The sequence below is a fragment of the Babylonia areolata genome, chromosome 9 (genome assembly GCF_041734735.1).
Source record: "Babylonia areolata isolate BAREFJ2019XMU chromosome 9, ASM4173473v1, whole genome shotgun sequence".
Classification (NCBI taxonomy): Eukaryota; Metazoa; Mollusca; class Gastropoda; order Neogastropoda; family Buccinidae; genus Babylonia; species Babylonia areolata.
In genome coordinates, this window is record NC_134884.1 from 18,014,967 (window position 1) to 18,029,966 (window position 15,000).

General features: G+C 44.3%; 1 protein-coding gene across 1 annotated transcript in view; it reads left to right on the forward strand.

Moving 5' to 3' along the window:
• The window catches only part of LOC143285768 (sperm microtubule inner protein 8-like), a 22,953-nt gene that overhangs the window by 4,064 nt on the left and 3,889 nt on the right, over nt 1–15,000 (forward strand). The window contains exons 3-5 of the mRNA XM_076593186.1: nt 10,519–10,580; nt 12,383–12,441; nt 14,001–14,086. Coding sequence (XP_076449301.1) covers nt 10,519–10,580; nt 12,383–12,441; nt 14,001–14,086 — 207 coding nt within the window. The remainder of the gene's footprint in view (nt 1–10,518; nt 10,581–12,382; nt 12,442–14,000; nt 14,087–15,000) is intronic.

Sequence of the window (15,000 nt, forward strand, 5' to 3'; positions counted from 1 at the left end):
ATACATTTTCTTATGATAATTATCAGGCAGACACCGCTTTTTATCACATCGTTTTACATTCTATCATAAAAAAGAATAATGATATTCAACTACAGTGGCAACCGTTCTGCAGTCTCCGCATGATTATTAAAGCCGTTCTACACAGTTAGCACTTCTGTTCTCAGTTACAAATTCACGATGATCACGAAACTGGAATTCTATCAGTTTAATAAAATAGACTGTAGTTCCGCTGAGGAATCATTTATAGCATTCACTTCAGAGCAAACCAGCCAGGTGGTCTATAATGCTTTTGTTGTTTGTTGAGGGAAAGCTATATGAATAATCTGCTGCATTAGCACGATAGCAGTAACTGTGTGGTAAAAAAAATCTGCTATTTGATGTCACTCTCCACCAGCCTCAGAAAACTTCTCGGCATAAAGTGGCAAGAAAAGATCCCTGACACAAAGGAGCTCACTCGTGCAAACTTTCCCAGCATCTACACCATCTTGATGCAGGCCCAGCTGCGCTGGACACGCCATGTAGTTCGCATGCCAGACCACCGGCTCCCCAAGAGACTGCTGTACGGCGAACTCCAACATGGAAAGCTCTCCCATGGAGGCCAAAAGAAGCGCTTCAAAGACACTCTGAAAGCTTCGACATCAGCCACGACACGTGGGAGCTGAATGCAATGGACAGACCAAAGTGGCGTTCAGCTGTCCACAAAGGCGCCAAATCCTGTGAGGCCAACAGAATCGCTGCAGCAGAGCAACGCAGACAGGCCAGGAAAAGCAGTGCCAGCAAGTCCCTGACAGCCGCCACCATCCCCTGTCCACACTGTGACAGAACCTTCCGGGCGCGGATTGGCCTGACCAGTCATCTGCGCACCCACAGAGCCTAACCCACCCACCCCCAGGATGACTAGATGGTCCTCGTCGATCCCGACAGACGAACCACCACCACACATTACAATAACAATTTTAGTCTTCTGTTGACTCTTGGTATATTTCTTTTGTTAGACATTACAGATTACGAACACTAATTATCATATCTGTTGATTTTTATGAACGTAAAAATCAGAAATGCCACGACAAAGATTGTCACGAAATACTTTGGATGCCTATATACATTCACAGACATACATAAGAAATATCTGAGCATACCCGTGTTGTTGAACATGCTGACAAACCAAAACGTTTGTAAAATTGTGCGAACGATCGAATCGATTTTTGTGCATCAGGCACTAACTGAAATTTGGTAATCAGAAATCGGGGTGAAACATCTTAAAGGACGGTGAACTGAATTTGGAAAACTAACTTCAACAGTCTTGATATCCACATGACGAGAAAGAAGAAAATAAAAGATAAAGCAATGGAACTGTCCATGTTTCAAGGTAAATGGTGTGTGTGTGTGTGTGGTGTGTGTGTGTGTGTGTGTGTGTGTGTGTGTGTGTGTGTGTGTGTGCGTGTGTGTGTGTGTGCGTGCGTGTGCGTGCCATTGACATAGATATATCTCAGTGGTGCGTGCACGTGAGCGAGCGAGCTTACGTGCTCATTTGCTCGCATGCGAGCGTGTGTGCGTGCGTGCGTGAATGCGCTCGTGCACTGGTCGAACTGGAAACGGCAGGGGTGAAAACCAAGGGGCATAACAAAGTGGGTAATTGGGTGGGATGGGGGTGGGGGCGGAGGTGGGATTACAGCGCAAACGACCCGACATGCCCCGTGCCGTGTGTCACCATTGTCGTCAGCCAGGGTAAACTGGCGTCATACATGTACACCCCACACACCCCACACATGGGGCCAGACGTGCGACGATCGCTCTCATTCTGTTCGGTCATTATTTTATTTTGTTGTCTGTCTGTCTGTCTGTCTGTCTGTCTATCTATCAATCTGTCTGTCTATCTATCTACCTTTTTGTCAGCTGTTTTCTTTTTTTTCTCTTCCTTCGAAAAGTATCTTTCGTTGCCACTTGTTTTGTTTACGTGTGCTTCGTGCATGATAAAAAAAGTATTGTTCTTTCCTTCTTCCCCCCCCCTTTCTTTTTCACTCTTTCTTTTCTTCTCTATCTTTTCTGTAATGTTTATTTCGATAGGTATATCTGTCTGATAGGATTTGACAGAGGTCTTTCTTTTTTTGTTTTTGTTCCTTTCGTTTCAAGCAAAGGACTGGCAGTGTAGGAGTGGAAGGAGGGGGTGGGTGTCGTTCTATATACTGTGTAGTGATGTCTCCTAGCGATCGAACACAGGCTTCCTATGTAGTTTTGGCATCTGTTTGAAACTGTTAAGAAGTGTAATCAAAATTAGAGTTCTTCAAATTGTGAATTGGCTCGCCGTTGCCCCACCACCACCACGTCTCTGTTTCTCTCTCTTTCTTTCTGTGTGTGTGTGTGTGTGTGTGTGTGTGTGTGTGTGTGTGTGTGTGTGTGTGTGTGTGTGTGTGTGTGTGTGTGTGTGTGTGTGTGTGTGTGTGTGTGTTCGAATGTCTATGTATGTGGGTTGAACAACCATGCAGTAGGGAAAAAACCTACAGACAGACAAATCCCTCATCTTCATTCAAAATGAAGAATAAAGCAAAACACAGGCACCATACATAATGACAGTGAGGAACCATAGATCGTTTTCAGCATGAACATGGTTTACCCGACACTGCAATGTCTCCGTCTCAATACGGACTGGACATTTTGTGCTCTCATTGCCAACCGGTCAGTGTAAACGTCCGGTGAGAACTCTAAATGTTATCAGACGTCGTCCTTGGGACCTTTTATCAATTGTACTGCTGCACAAAAGCGGTGTAATGGGCTATCGATGCCTGCCCCTCGCTCATTTTGACATCTGGAGATAAATCTGTCAGCGAAAACAGCCCCGTTTTGTGAACCCAGATTTTACAACCTTGTTTGTGAACCCAGATTCAACAAACATATGCCAACCAAAAGTGAAATGTCTTTGTCTCTCTCTGCCTCCCTCAGTTTTTTTTCTCTCTATGTCTGTCTGTCTGTCTGTATATATATATATATATATATATATATATATATATATATATATATATTAACCAGTCTATTCTAGCTGGTAAATAAATGTAAAGCACAGTCAATAACACACCCAGTGACAGACCGCCTAACGGGAAGACTTTCAGCACACTACACCGTACACACAGAGACTTGCACTGTCAGACGACAAAAGCGGGCCGCTGGGATAAAAATCGTGAACAAACAGCACACAAGGTATGTGCATTGACGGGGGAACGAAATGGAACACCTGTAGTGCCAGCGAACAACGGGCAAAGCCTTTGTTTGCCCCCCTGCTGGGAGAAAACTTTGGTCGCGATCGTAGCAGAACAGGCGCTCGGTAAATTGTCTGATAGGTGCTGGTGCTGACCTAATACACGGAGCAACCAGCCTGGTAGAATTTCTAACAGGCACCGGAGCATTCTTACACACGGAGCAACCACCCTGATGGATGATAGTCGTGTCAGACAATGACCATCAGAACAGCAGAGGCTGGCCCGACTATTACTGGGCAAGAATTTGATTATAATGGAGGTTGTGTTGCCCAAGTCATCCCCACTTTCTCGGCCAAGAGGGTTTTAGGATGGTCGGCGTTGGGATGGTCTCCAAAGGCTAACTAGCCCCAAGGCTGCCACACTAAGAGCTGGTGCAATTTTGCCTTCTAGTTTCAGAGTCATAGTCCTTCACAAAAGACTAAGCTGTATGCGGATTCCCATTGCAGTGGAGGAACCACTGATCATATAGCTCTCACTTTGCTGTTGGTCCAACTGTACAAGCTTACGTCAATATCTGATATAAGCCGGGCGTTCAGCCGGAGCTTGATCAATTTCTGATAGGAAACAGCGCTGACATACACACGGAGTAACAGCTTGGCGAAGTTCTGAAAGGCGATGTGCAAACTAATACGTGGAGCAACCAGTTGTGTCAAAAGTTAATTGCCACGAGAATTATACTGTAATTATTTTGCAGTCAAACATACTTGCATTTTGTTTGAATCCATTATCCACTAAAACATTTGGTAAACAGCAGTGTCAAAACTTAAAAAGTTATAATGAAGATCCTTTTTACTGTCCTGATACCCCAGTCATAAAGTGGCTGTTCTCTTTTCTTCTCATCCTTCCCATGCTTAGTTCAACAACAACAAGACAAAGTCAGTAACAAGAACTCTACACGCTTTAGCACGACAGGGCAGTTTTAGTATCGAATGAAACTTTTTTGATAAGCTCACCAAAACTGGATACCCGATAACCTATGCCGCCACAGCTAACCCAAACAACAGACTGGACAATGATAGGAGTGTCAGCACAGACCCTGTGAATTGAGGTACCACAATGTCCAACGACGCAGTGGAAGTCAATGGACATTAGTGAGACAAGAGACTGGCCACGGGCCAACCAGTTACATTCCCCATTCTCACAAAAACTCCCCTTTAAACATTAAACTTAAAAATACACACAAACAATAGACACCCAAAAAGCCCACAGCTAGGTAGTCCTGTGTTTTAATCTCTCTTGCGTAACAGCAGGAGAACACATAGTCTATCAAACCAGCGTTCGGTTATTTCAAGAGATTTCAACCTCTATACAAACCCCGTGGTAACTAAGTGGAGCTGGTGCCTGCCTTCTCCTTCCCGATGTCCTGACGTAGCGCTGTGTGAGGTGTCGCTTAGACTGCAGAATGAGTCCAGGTATGTGTGACCACGAACATATTCTTGTCAAGACTAAGATGTTAGTCCATCGTGATACATGGCAGTAGAACTAGAAGACTAATTCTTCTTCTTTTTCGTTCGTGGGCTGCAACTCCCACATTCACACGTATGTACACGAGTGGGCATTTACGTGTATGACCGTTTTTACCCTGCCATATAGGCATCCGTACTCTGTTTTGGGGGGTGTGCATGCTGGATATGTTCTTGTTTCCACAACCCATCGAACGCTGACATGGATTACAGGATCTTTTACGTGCGCATTTGATCTTCTGCTTGCACGAAGGTGGTTCAGGCACAAGCAGGTCTGCACATATGCTGACTTGGGAGATCGGATAAATCTCCACCCATTACCCACCCACCAGGCGCCTTTACCGAGATTCGAACCTCGGTACCCTCAGATTGAATGTCCAACGCTTTAACCACTCGTCTATTGTGCCCGTCAGAAGACTAATGATCCAAGATCTGCCTGCAATTAAATGTGAAGTTAGTTGTTTAGTTCACCGCATGCGTCTGTATATCCAGAGATCTGTTTTTTTTTCTTCCCTTCTTCTCAGTGTGACTTGTTCGTTTGGGGAGTATGTATGTTCACCTTGATCTTTCTCTTCAAGTGTTATCGACGTGCAATGAACTTATTCTCGTCTCACCTTTATTTGTTGATCGGCTGTTACTTGCCCATGTCTTGCTATTCTTTGAATTCCTCTCATCTCATGACTTTGTGTACGTAGGATCGACGGTATATTACTATATTATTTTAACACTTCCAGAAAAGAGCAGATAGACTTGGTAGGCGAGAAACTACCGCCTAAACAAGACGATAACATAAAATGTTCTGCAGGAGAAAAAAACTCTCCTTGAACCGATGTCGCCATTGAAGACACGATACCACCACCACCACCACCACCACTGCTACTACTGCTGCTACTACTACTACTGCTTCTACTACCTCCACCATGACCACCACCAATAATAATATCAATAAACAATTCTTCCAGTATGATCCAGTGCTGAATGCATTTAAGACAAGATAAGACACATTTTCTTGGTTTTGAGGATAACAGACAAGCTCTGCTGTGCTTGATTATTCATTTGTTCTTGCTTTTTTACATCCAGTTCTCACACTGGGTAGGGTCGACACAGATACAACACTTAACAAAGGCTCAGGCATAAGCATACCAAGAATAAAACATTAGAATCTAGCAACAAATGTTGTTCAGAAACACATACAGATAGACGAATAGACAGACAAACAGAGAGGGAAAAACCGACAGGCAAACATACAGGCAGGTAGACAGAGAGACATGTAGACAGACAGACAGGCAGGTAGACAGACAGGCAGACAGACAGACATACAGGCAGGTAGACAGACAGGTAGACAGACATACAGGCAGGTAGACAGACAGGTAGACAGACAGGCAGGTAGACAGACAGACGGACAGAGAGACAGACAGACAGGCAAACAAACAGACAGACAGGCAAGTAGACAGACAGGTAGACAGACAGGTAGACAGGCAAACAGGCAGGAAGACAGGCAGGTAGACAGACAGACAGACAGGCAGGGAGGTAGACAGACAGACAGGCAGGTAGACAGACAGACAGGCAGGTAGACAGACAGGTAGACAGACATACAGGCAGGTAGACAAACAGGTAGACAGACAGACAGACAGGCAAACAAACAGGCAGGCAGACAGACAGGCAAGTAGACAGACAGACAGACAGACAGACAGGTAGACAGGCAAACAAACAGGCAGGAAGACAGGCAGGTAGACAGACAGACAGGCAGACAGGCAGGTAGACAGACAGACAGACAGGCAAACAAACAAACAGGCAGGCGGACAGGCAGGCAGGCAGGTAGGTGGAAAGACAGAAGACAGAAAGGAATGTGAACAGGAGGCATGAGATAAAAAAAAAAAGGGAAGAAACCAAAGGGCACAAGCCATTTTCTCGTATGGAAACACACGAAACGAACACAAACACATACAGCCCGAGAGAAGAGACAGTATCAGTATCAGTAGCTCAAGGAGGCGTCACTGTGTTCGGACAACTCCATGTACGCTACACCACATCTGCCAAGCAGACGCCTGACCAGCAGCGTAACCCAAGGCCTTAAGTAGAGACAGACAGACAGACGGACAGACTAGTAGACTGCCGGGCAGAGAGAGAGAGAGGGAGGGGAGAGAGAGAGAGAGAGAGAGAGAGAGAGAGAGAGATTGTCACGACAGTGGTATATTCTGTGTGTAGGAATGGAAGTGAAAGTTATTCATTATTAACCATAGCGACATGTTGGGCTATCGATCAGAGGGATGTAGGCTGCAAATGCAATGCAAGTGGATCCGGAACACGCAAGAGAGAGGGAGGGGGGAGAGGGGGAGAGAGAGGAAGAAGGAGAAAGAGAGAGCGAGAGAGGGAGAGAGAGAGGGAGAGAGAGAGAGAAAGGAGAGAGAGAGAGAGAGAGAGGGGGAGAGAGAAAGGGAGAGAGAGTGAGAGGGAGAGAGAGAGGGGGGAGAGAGAGCGAGAGAGAGGGAGAGAGAGAGAGAGTGAGAGAGAGGGAGAGAGAGAGAAAGAAGGGGAAAGAGAGAAAGAAAGAAGGAGAAAGAGAGAGCGAGAGAGAGAGAGAGAGAAAGAAGGAAAGAGAGAGAGAGAGCGTGTAAATTGAATAGAATAGAACAGAATGGCACAGAATCACACAGAAAACATTAAAATGTATCGTCATGAAACCTTCAGGTTAAAGGAAATGAGACATACACAAAATGAAAGTGTGTGTGTGTGTGTGTGTTTTCTTCAACATTATTGCCTGACAAAAGATGTGACAATTGAAAAAAACAAAACAAAAAAAAAACAACAAAAAACGAATGTGGTCAAAACAGGAACAAGGGAAAACTGAATGCTACAGAATGCAATGTTTCCAAACCTATACCCTCTCCACTCCCAAACACACTACGTCTATTGATGTTGTTCGGCTCAGCAGACCAAGGAAAAAGCAATTCCACTATGTCTTTTGTGCTCCAAAGTAATGCCAAACATTTCAGTCCAGTCAGACAGGTTTTTCTTTATGGGAAATTGAATGTGTATGTGTGTGTGTGTGTGTGTGTGTGTGTGTGTGTGTGTGCGTGCGTGCGTGCGTGCGCGTGTGTGTGTGTGTGTGTGTGTGTGGGTGCGTGCGTGTGCGTGTGTTTGCGTGTGTACGTGCGTGTGTCTGCTTACGCGCGCGTGTCTGTGCACATCACAAAGTCGTTTTGTGTTCAGTATCGATTTTGCCACCTTCTCGTGAAATGCTTTTATGTCACTACCCAACGATCTTTTTACGAATAGAGAAAAAAGAATTCTCTTTCAAGCTTTTACATGGGAGTTTTATGCAGTTCTTTCATTTCGCCCTATTATTTGATAATGCGTGACGTTCCGTTGATGGTATAGAGACTTTGTGTGGAAGGTGGTTTAAAGACTTTGTGTTGAAGGTGTGCAATATCGTTTTATATGTATAGAATAGGTCAGAATAGAATGAGTCACAAGGAGAGAGAGAGAGAGAGAGAGAGAGAGAGAGAGAGAGAGAGAGAGACAGACAGACAGACAGACAGACAGAGAGAGACAGAGAGAGAGAGAGAGAGTGTGTGTGAATGTGAGAAGCGTTATTCTGTGAAGTAACTGTGATGGGTGGGGGTTTTGATCGGTATTTTATTCCGTCATAAATGCGTTCTGTTAAGCCCTCTTAACGTCGAGAGTTTAATCCATATTTCATTCCATCAAACGCGTGGTTGACTTTCAAGTACGTATTATGCATTCTGTTGAGTCTTTTCAAAGTCGAAGGTTTAATTCTTACTTTAGTCCGTTAGACTCGTGACTGACTTTCGACTGCGTGTAATGCATTCTGTTCAGTCCTTTTAATGTCGAAGGTTTAACTTTTATACTATTCCCGGCGTTAAAGAAGTGACTGACTTTTGGCAGCTGTGTGATACAGGATCATGTGTATACGTATACTTCCCTGTGAACATACAATGAATCTGTTGCCCCCTTACCTTCTTGCCTGCCGGTCTCCTTTCAAGTGCAGTGTTGGCCAAGAGGTAACGCGTCCGCCAAAGAAGCGAGAGAATCTGAGCGTGCTGGCTTGAATCACGGCTCAGCCGCCGATATTTTTCCCCATCCACTAGACCTTGAGTGGTGGTCTGGACGCAAGTCATTCGGATGAGACGATAAACCGAGGTCCCGCGTGCAGCATGCACTTAGCGCACGTAATAAGAACCCACGGCAATAAGAGGGTTGTTCCTGGCAAAATTCTGTAGAAAAATCCACTTCGATAGGAAAAACAAATGAAAACTGCACGCAGGAAAAAATACAAAAAAATGGGTGGCGCTGTAATGTAGCGACGCGCTCTCCCTGGGGAGAGCAGCCTGAATTTCACACAAAGAAACCTGTTGTGATAAAAAGAAATACAAATACAAATAATACAAATTTATACTTACCCATCTTTTGGGTTATCAATATATGTTCTTCAAACAGTTGTTGGTTTGCATACATTAAAAAGTACCACGGAGTGGAGGCGGGGTTGGTGGAGGGGGCGGGTTGACTGGGGGTTGATGGACAGACAGGCGGAAAGGAACGAAGAGAAACATTTCAGACGAACAAACACAGAAGAATAAATTATTTTGACAAACACAGACAGATGGACGGCGTAATACGCATTGATCAAGATCTCCCAAATCCACTCCCGTTCACACACACATTAGGCAAAAGAACAGTGTCTTCTGTGACTAATTTCAGCTTCAATTTCAGTTTCTCAAGGAGGCGTCTTTGATTTCGGACGAATTCGTACAAGATACACCACATCTGCTAGGCAGATGCCTGACAGCAGCATAACCCAACACGCTCGTCAAGCCTGGAGTACATGAATGTTTGTGTACGTGTCAGAGTGGATTTCTTCAGCAGAATTTTGCCAGAGGACTACATATTTGTTGCCACTGGTTCTTTTCCAAGTGCGTGCTGCACAAGGGATCACGGTTTATCGTCTCATCCGAATGACTACACGCTCAATTTGATTTTCCAGTCAAACTTGGGAGAAAGGGCGAGAGTGTGATTCGAACCCACAACCCCACGGACACCGCATTGGCATTTGTCTGTGTTGGTCAAAATAAATTATTCTTCTGTGTTTGTTCGTCTGAAATGTTTCTCTTCGTACCTTTCCGTCTGTCTGTCATCATCATCATTTCATCATATCAATATGAAGGCCTTTATGCCTGTAAGACCTTTTGACCGCTTGAAATGGGGGGAAGTGAGATCCCCATAAATGTACAGAGATATTTTTTTATAATCTAGTACGTCTTTATCTATCTGCACCCCCCGTTCCCCCCGTCTCCCACTAATTTCAATTCTTTACAGTAACACAATCCTCGGAACAATATCCAGAAAGAACAGTTGTATCTAACTGTGAAAACGGTCGAACGAGAGTGTCCAAATTCAATCTATGTGTTTGACGTTAATCCTTTACCACATACATTTTCTGACAACAGTATCCAGATAATAACGCATGTTTCGTTTGTTTAAATTTTCCTGTTTACATACCTTTTTCCTAAAATGTCGCCCACATCTCTGTCCATTTTATCTCATATTATCATAGCATCATTCAGTAAACTGACGCATATTAACCCCTTCGTATTCAGAGCATTCTCATTATTCTGAATGTTATATTCAGCCTGGTGACAGTACATTCGCTCTTATTTTCTTACAGTGCATCAGCTATTGTTTTCTTGCGGTCATATTGTTGAGACATTAATGAAAATTCAGTAGAGTTTGTATTGTATTTAGTTCATCGACTGACTGTGTGATTGTTGTACTGTTTCCAGTGGACTTCTCCCGTGCCAAGACCACTGGCTTTGCCCCAGCACCTCAAAAGCTGTCCAGTCTGGTGAGAGGGAATTTTTTTTAAATGTTGATCTGTTAATTAATCAAAGTGTTCATTCATTCATTCATTTAGTAATTCATTTATCAATATAATTAATAATTCATTGGGTTTTTTTGTTTGTTCCCACTGAAGCCTTTCTTTTGATGATCACAGAGAAAGCTGAATGATAACTAGAGACCATGCAACAAAACTCGTAGAATAATGAATTTTGTTTATTTCATTTTTTTGACACACACAATAATGGACTAACTGTGCGAAAAAGAAGTCAGGTAAATTAGTTTTACCTTAAAATTACAAAACACCCATGTTACTCGTAGTTTTGATTTTGCTTTGAATGTTACTCTTTTCTTGAAGAAGATACACTATTTTCAACATGAACATCATCATGTTGATCTGTCGAGACAACTGACTGGTCACAGCTTTGGAAGTCCACAGTGGTTGAAGACTCCGTGGCTGCACTGGTGTTTAGTTTCCTTCCATGAGGTGTGATGGCCTTGTGGTAAAGCGTCCGACTAGAAAGCGAGAGAAACTGAGCGCGCTGGTTTGTATCTCACACTTCCCAGTATTTTCTCCACCTTCACTAGACCTTGAGAGGTGGTCTGGACGCTATTCATTCGGAAGAGTAGCTATAAACCGATATCCCCTGTGCCGCATGCACTTAGCGCACGTAAACGAATCCACGGCATCAAAAGGGTTGTCCCTGGCAACATTCTGTAGAAAATATTTATCCACTTTGATAGAAAAACAAATGCACTTGCAGACGGGGGGTAAAAAAAAAGTACCAAAGAAAGGCGAAGCTGCACTGTAGCGACGCGCTCTCCTTGGGAGACCAACCTGAATTTCACACTGAGAAGTCTGTTGTGAAAAAGAGTAATGCAATTCAGTGCAGTGCATTAACAATACCATACAATACGATAACATATACTGCAATACAACACAATACTACAAAACAATATCTGGCGTCAATCAAGCCAAGGGAAACACACACACACACACACACACACACACACACACACACACACACACAGATACAGACACACACACACACAGACACACGCACAGATACAGACACACACACACACACAAAGACACACAGATACACACACACACACACACAAAGACACACACACACACACAAAGACACACACACACACACACACGCACACAAACACACACACACAAAGACACACAGATACAGACACACACACACACACACACACACACACACACACACACGCACGCACGCGCACACACACACACACACACACACACACACACACACACACACACACCTGTGTGCGTTACCTGCCGTTCGAACAACGCTGTTTAAAGACACACCAGTAAGGTGAATGGCCCTCGACTCTTCGCGATTCCAATCTTCTCCCAGTCTTTTCTGTCCCGTTGGACTACCACACCAAGTACACACAGCGCTGGGAAGGCAGCCAGACTGCTGATAAGGATCGAACTCACAACGCCAGTACGTCAGTTGCCGGTCCACTGACCACAGCGCTACGAGAGTACGTGAGAAATCATTCATTAAAACGTGAACAACAACAACAAACAACAACAGCATTAAAGCCTCTGCGTTACTTCAGGCAGAGGTTTGTCCATGAAAAGAAAATCTTGGAATTTTGTACTTTTGCTGTTATAATGATAACAACAATGATGATAATGACACTACTTCTACTACTACTACTACTACTGCTACTACTACAACTACTACTACTTATCATCATCATCATCATGTGTGTGTGTGTGTGTGTGTGTGTGTGTGTGTGTGTGTGTGTGTGTGTTACAAACAACAGAACATCACGGACCAGGGGCGGGCTCACCACAAACTGTACAGTTCTCCAGACGACTTCAAGTGAGTACACCATTAGTTTTCGTATCGTAACGTAGTCGTTGCTTCTGACCGTCTAGCATCACCCTTAAGACGAAAACACACATGCTATTACACACGCGCGCGCGCGCGCACACACACACACACACACACACACACACACACACACACACACACACACCACGATTATACACTCTCTCCCATTCCTATATCCTATTAATTCCTTCTCCCAACCCCGAACCCTGTACGATTCCCACTTCCAGTAGAACCTCTAAGCTCCCCTGATCATCTACAGCCCCCACTCCCCTTCTCCCTCCGCCTCTCTCTCTCTCTCACTCTCTCTCTCTCACTCACTCCCCCCTCTCTCTCTCATTCTCTCTCTGCCTCACTCTCTGTCTCACTCTCTCTCTCTCTCACTCTCGCTCTCTCATCCTCTCTCTCTCACTCTCTCAGGTATAAGCATACTGAGAATAAAACATTAAAATCTAACACCAATGTTGTTCAGAAACACACACAGATACACGAATAGACAGACAAACAGAGAGGAAGAAACCGACAGGCAAACAGACAGACAAGCAAGACAGACAGGTAAAGAGAGAGAGAGACGGAGAGAGATCCACGGGGGATAATATGCTCAAACATGCCCGAGTGTTATCGAAACGCCGAGAAAACCAGTGAGCCCTTGACTTTTTATCCGCTCGCTTTGCGAAAGGGTCCGGAAAGTTTCAACGCTGTATATGCCCGTGTGTATTTGATATTTTACCTGCAGATATATATATATATATTTTTTTTTCGACGTATATATGCCTACTTACTGAACGTGCGTTATCCTAAACCTACCTACCACACCTTGAACTTCTCATCAGCTTGTATTAGTTAAGTCTGTTATGTCTCATAAGAGAACATGGCTAAAAAAAATTGACGACGTCTTTTCATACCAATATGTTTATTTTTTCAATCTAAAAATCTAGTTGAATGTCAAGTTTCAGAAATGCGGTGACTTGAAATATAACAAACAACAATTGAAACTTTAAAATCCTGGAAAGTTGGGATTTTATTCTTTAAATCAGTTTTTCAAAGATAGCTTTTAATTAAGCAAATGGAGAAACAAAACAACACCATTGACAAAGAAGACGATGACAAGAAAAAAGAAGACGAAGAAGAGAAGAAGAAGCAGCAGAAGAAGAAGATAACAGCAACAATAACACTGACAAAACACACACACACACACACACACACACACACACACTCGCGCGCGCGCGCGCACCCATTCATCCCCCAGCCCCTCGCCTACACCGTTCCCCCACTCTCCCCGCCAGGTCCCCCCCCCCCCCCACACACACGACCTCAACTAATATCACATAAAACATAATGCATGAAATTACTTCAAATGAAAGCAGAACTACTAACCCATCCCCTTTCCCCTTCCACGACAAAAATCAATGCAGGCATTTGATTTGATGATAGAATTCAAATGTGATAATTAATAATACTTTAATCATACATCTACAATCACCAGTATGTGTGACGAGATAATAGATATAATTCCCTCCTTCCTTCCTTCCTTCCTATCCTGTGTGCAGGAAAGCCCGACAGGAGTTCTCAGAGTTCCTGAACTCGTCTCCAGGAAAGCCAGAGGTCAAGCTGCCCGAGCTGCCCAACAAGAAAGGTGGGAAGCAGTCAGTGATGTGTGACACTAATGCCTGTCCTCCACACACTGACGGAACGATCGATAGTCTTTGTGTGTATCGACTGGGGGTGGGGTGGGGGGGTCTTTCTGCCTGGCACACAGTTTCAGTTTCAGTTTCACTTTCTCAAGGAGGCGTCACTGCGTTCGGACAAATCCATACACGCTACACCACATCTGTTGAGCAGATGCCTGACCAGCAGCATAACCCAACGCGCTTAGTCAGGCCTTGAGTGCATGCTTACATATTTGTGTACCTATGAAAGTGGATTTCATTTTACGTAATTTCGCCAGAGGACAACACTCTCGTTGCCATGGGTTCTTTTTCAGTGCGCCAAGTGCGTGCTGCACACGGGACCTCGGTTTATCGTCTCATCCGAAAGGCTAGACGCTCAGTTTGATTTTCCAGTCAAACTTAGGAGAAAGGGCGAGAGCGGGATTCGAACCCACACCCTCACGGACTCTCTGTATTGGCAGCTGAGCGTCTTAACCATTCTGCCACCTTCCTCCTCTGGCACACATACACACAGAGAGAAGGAGAGAGAGAGAGGGAGAGAGAGACATAGACAGAGAGAGAAAGACGGACAGACAGACAGACAGACAGGAAGAGAAGGAGAAAGAGACAGGCAGACAGATCAGTCAGACAAAGACAAAGAAACAGGTAGACAGATAGATAGATAGATAGATAGAGAGAGAGAGAGAGAGAGAGAGGGGGGGGGGGGACTGATGATTGCAGTTTAATGAAAAACGTGTTTTTTTGTTTTGTTTCTCTCTCTCTCTCTCTCTCTCTCTCTCTCTCTCTCTCTCTCTGTCTCTCTGCGTTTCTGAGCGTGTGTATGTTAATGTATTTGCGCGTGCGTAGTGTGTTTCTCTGTCTCTATTTTTGTCTCTGTCTC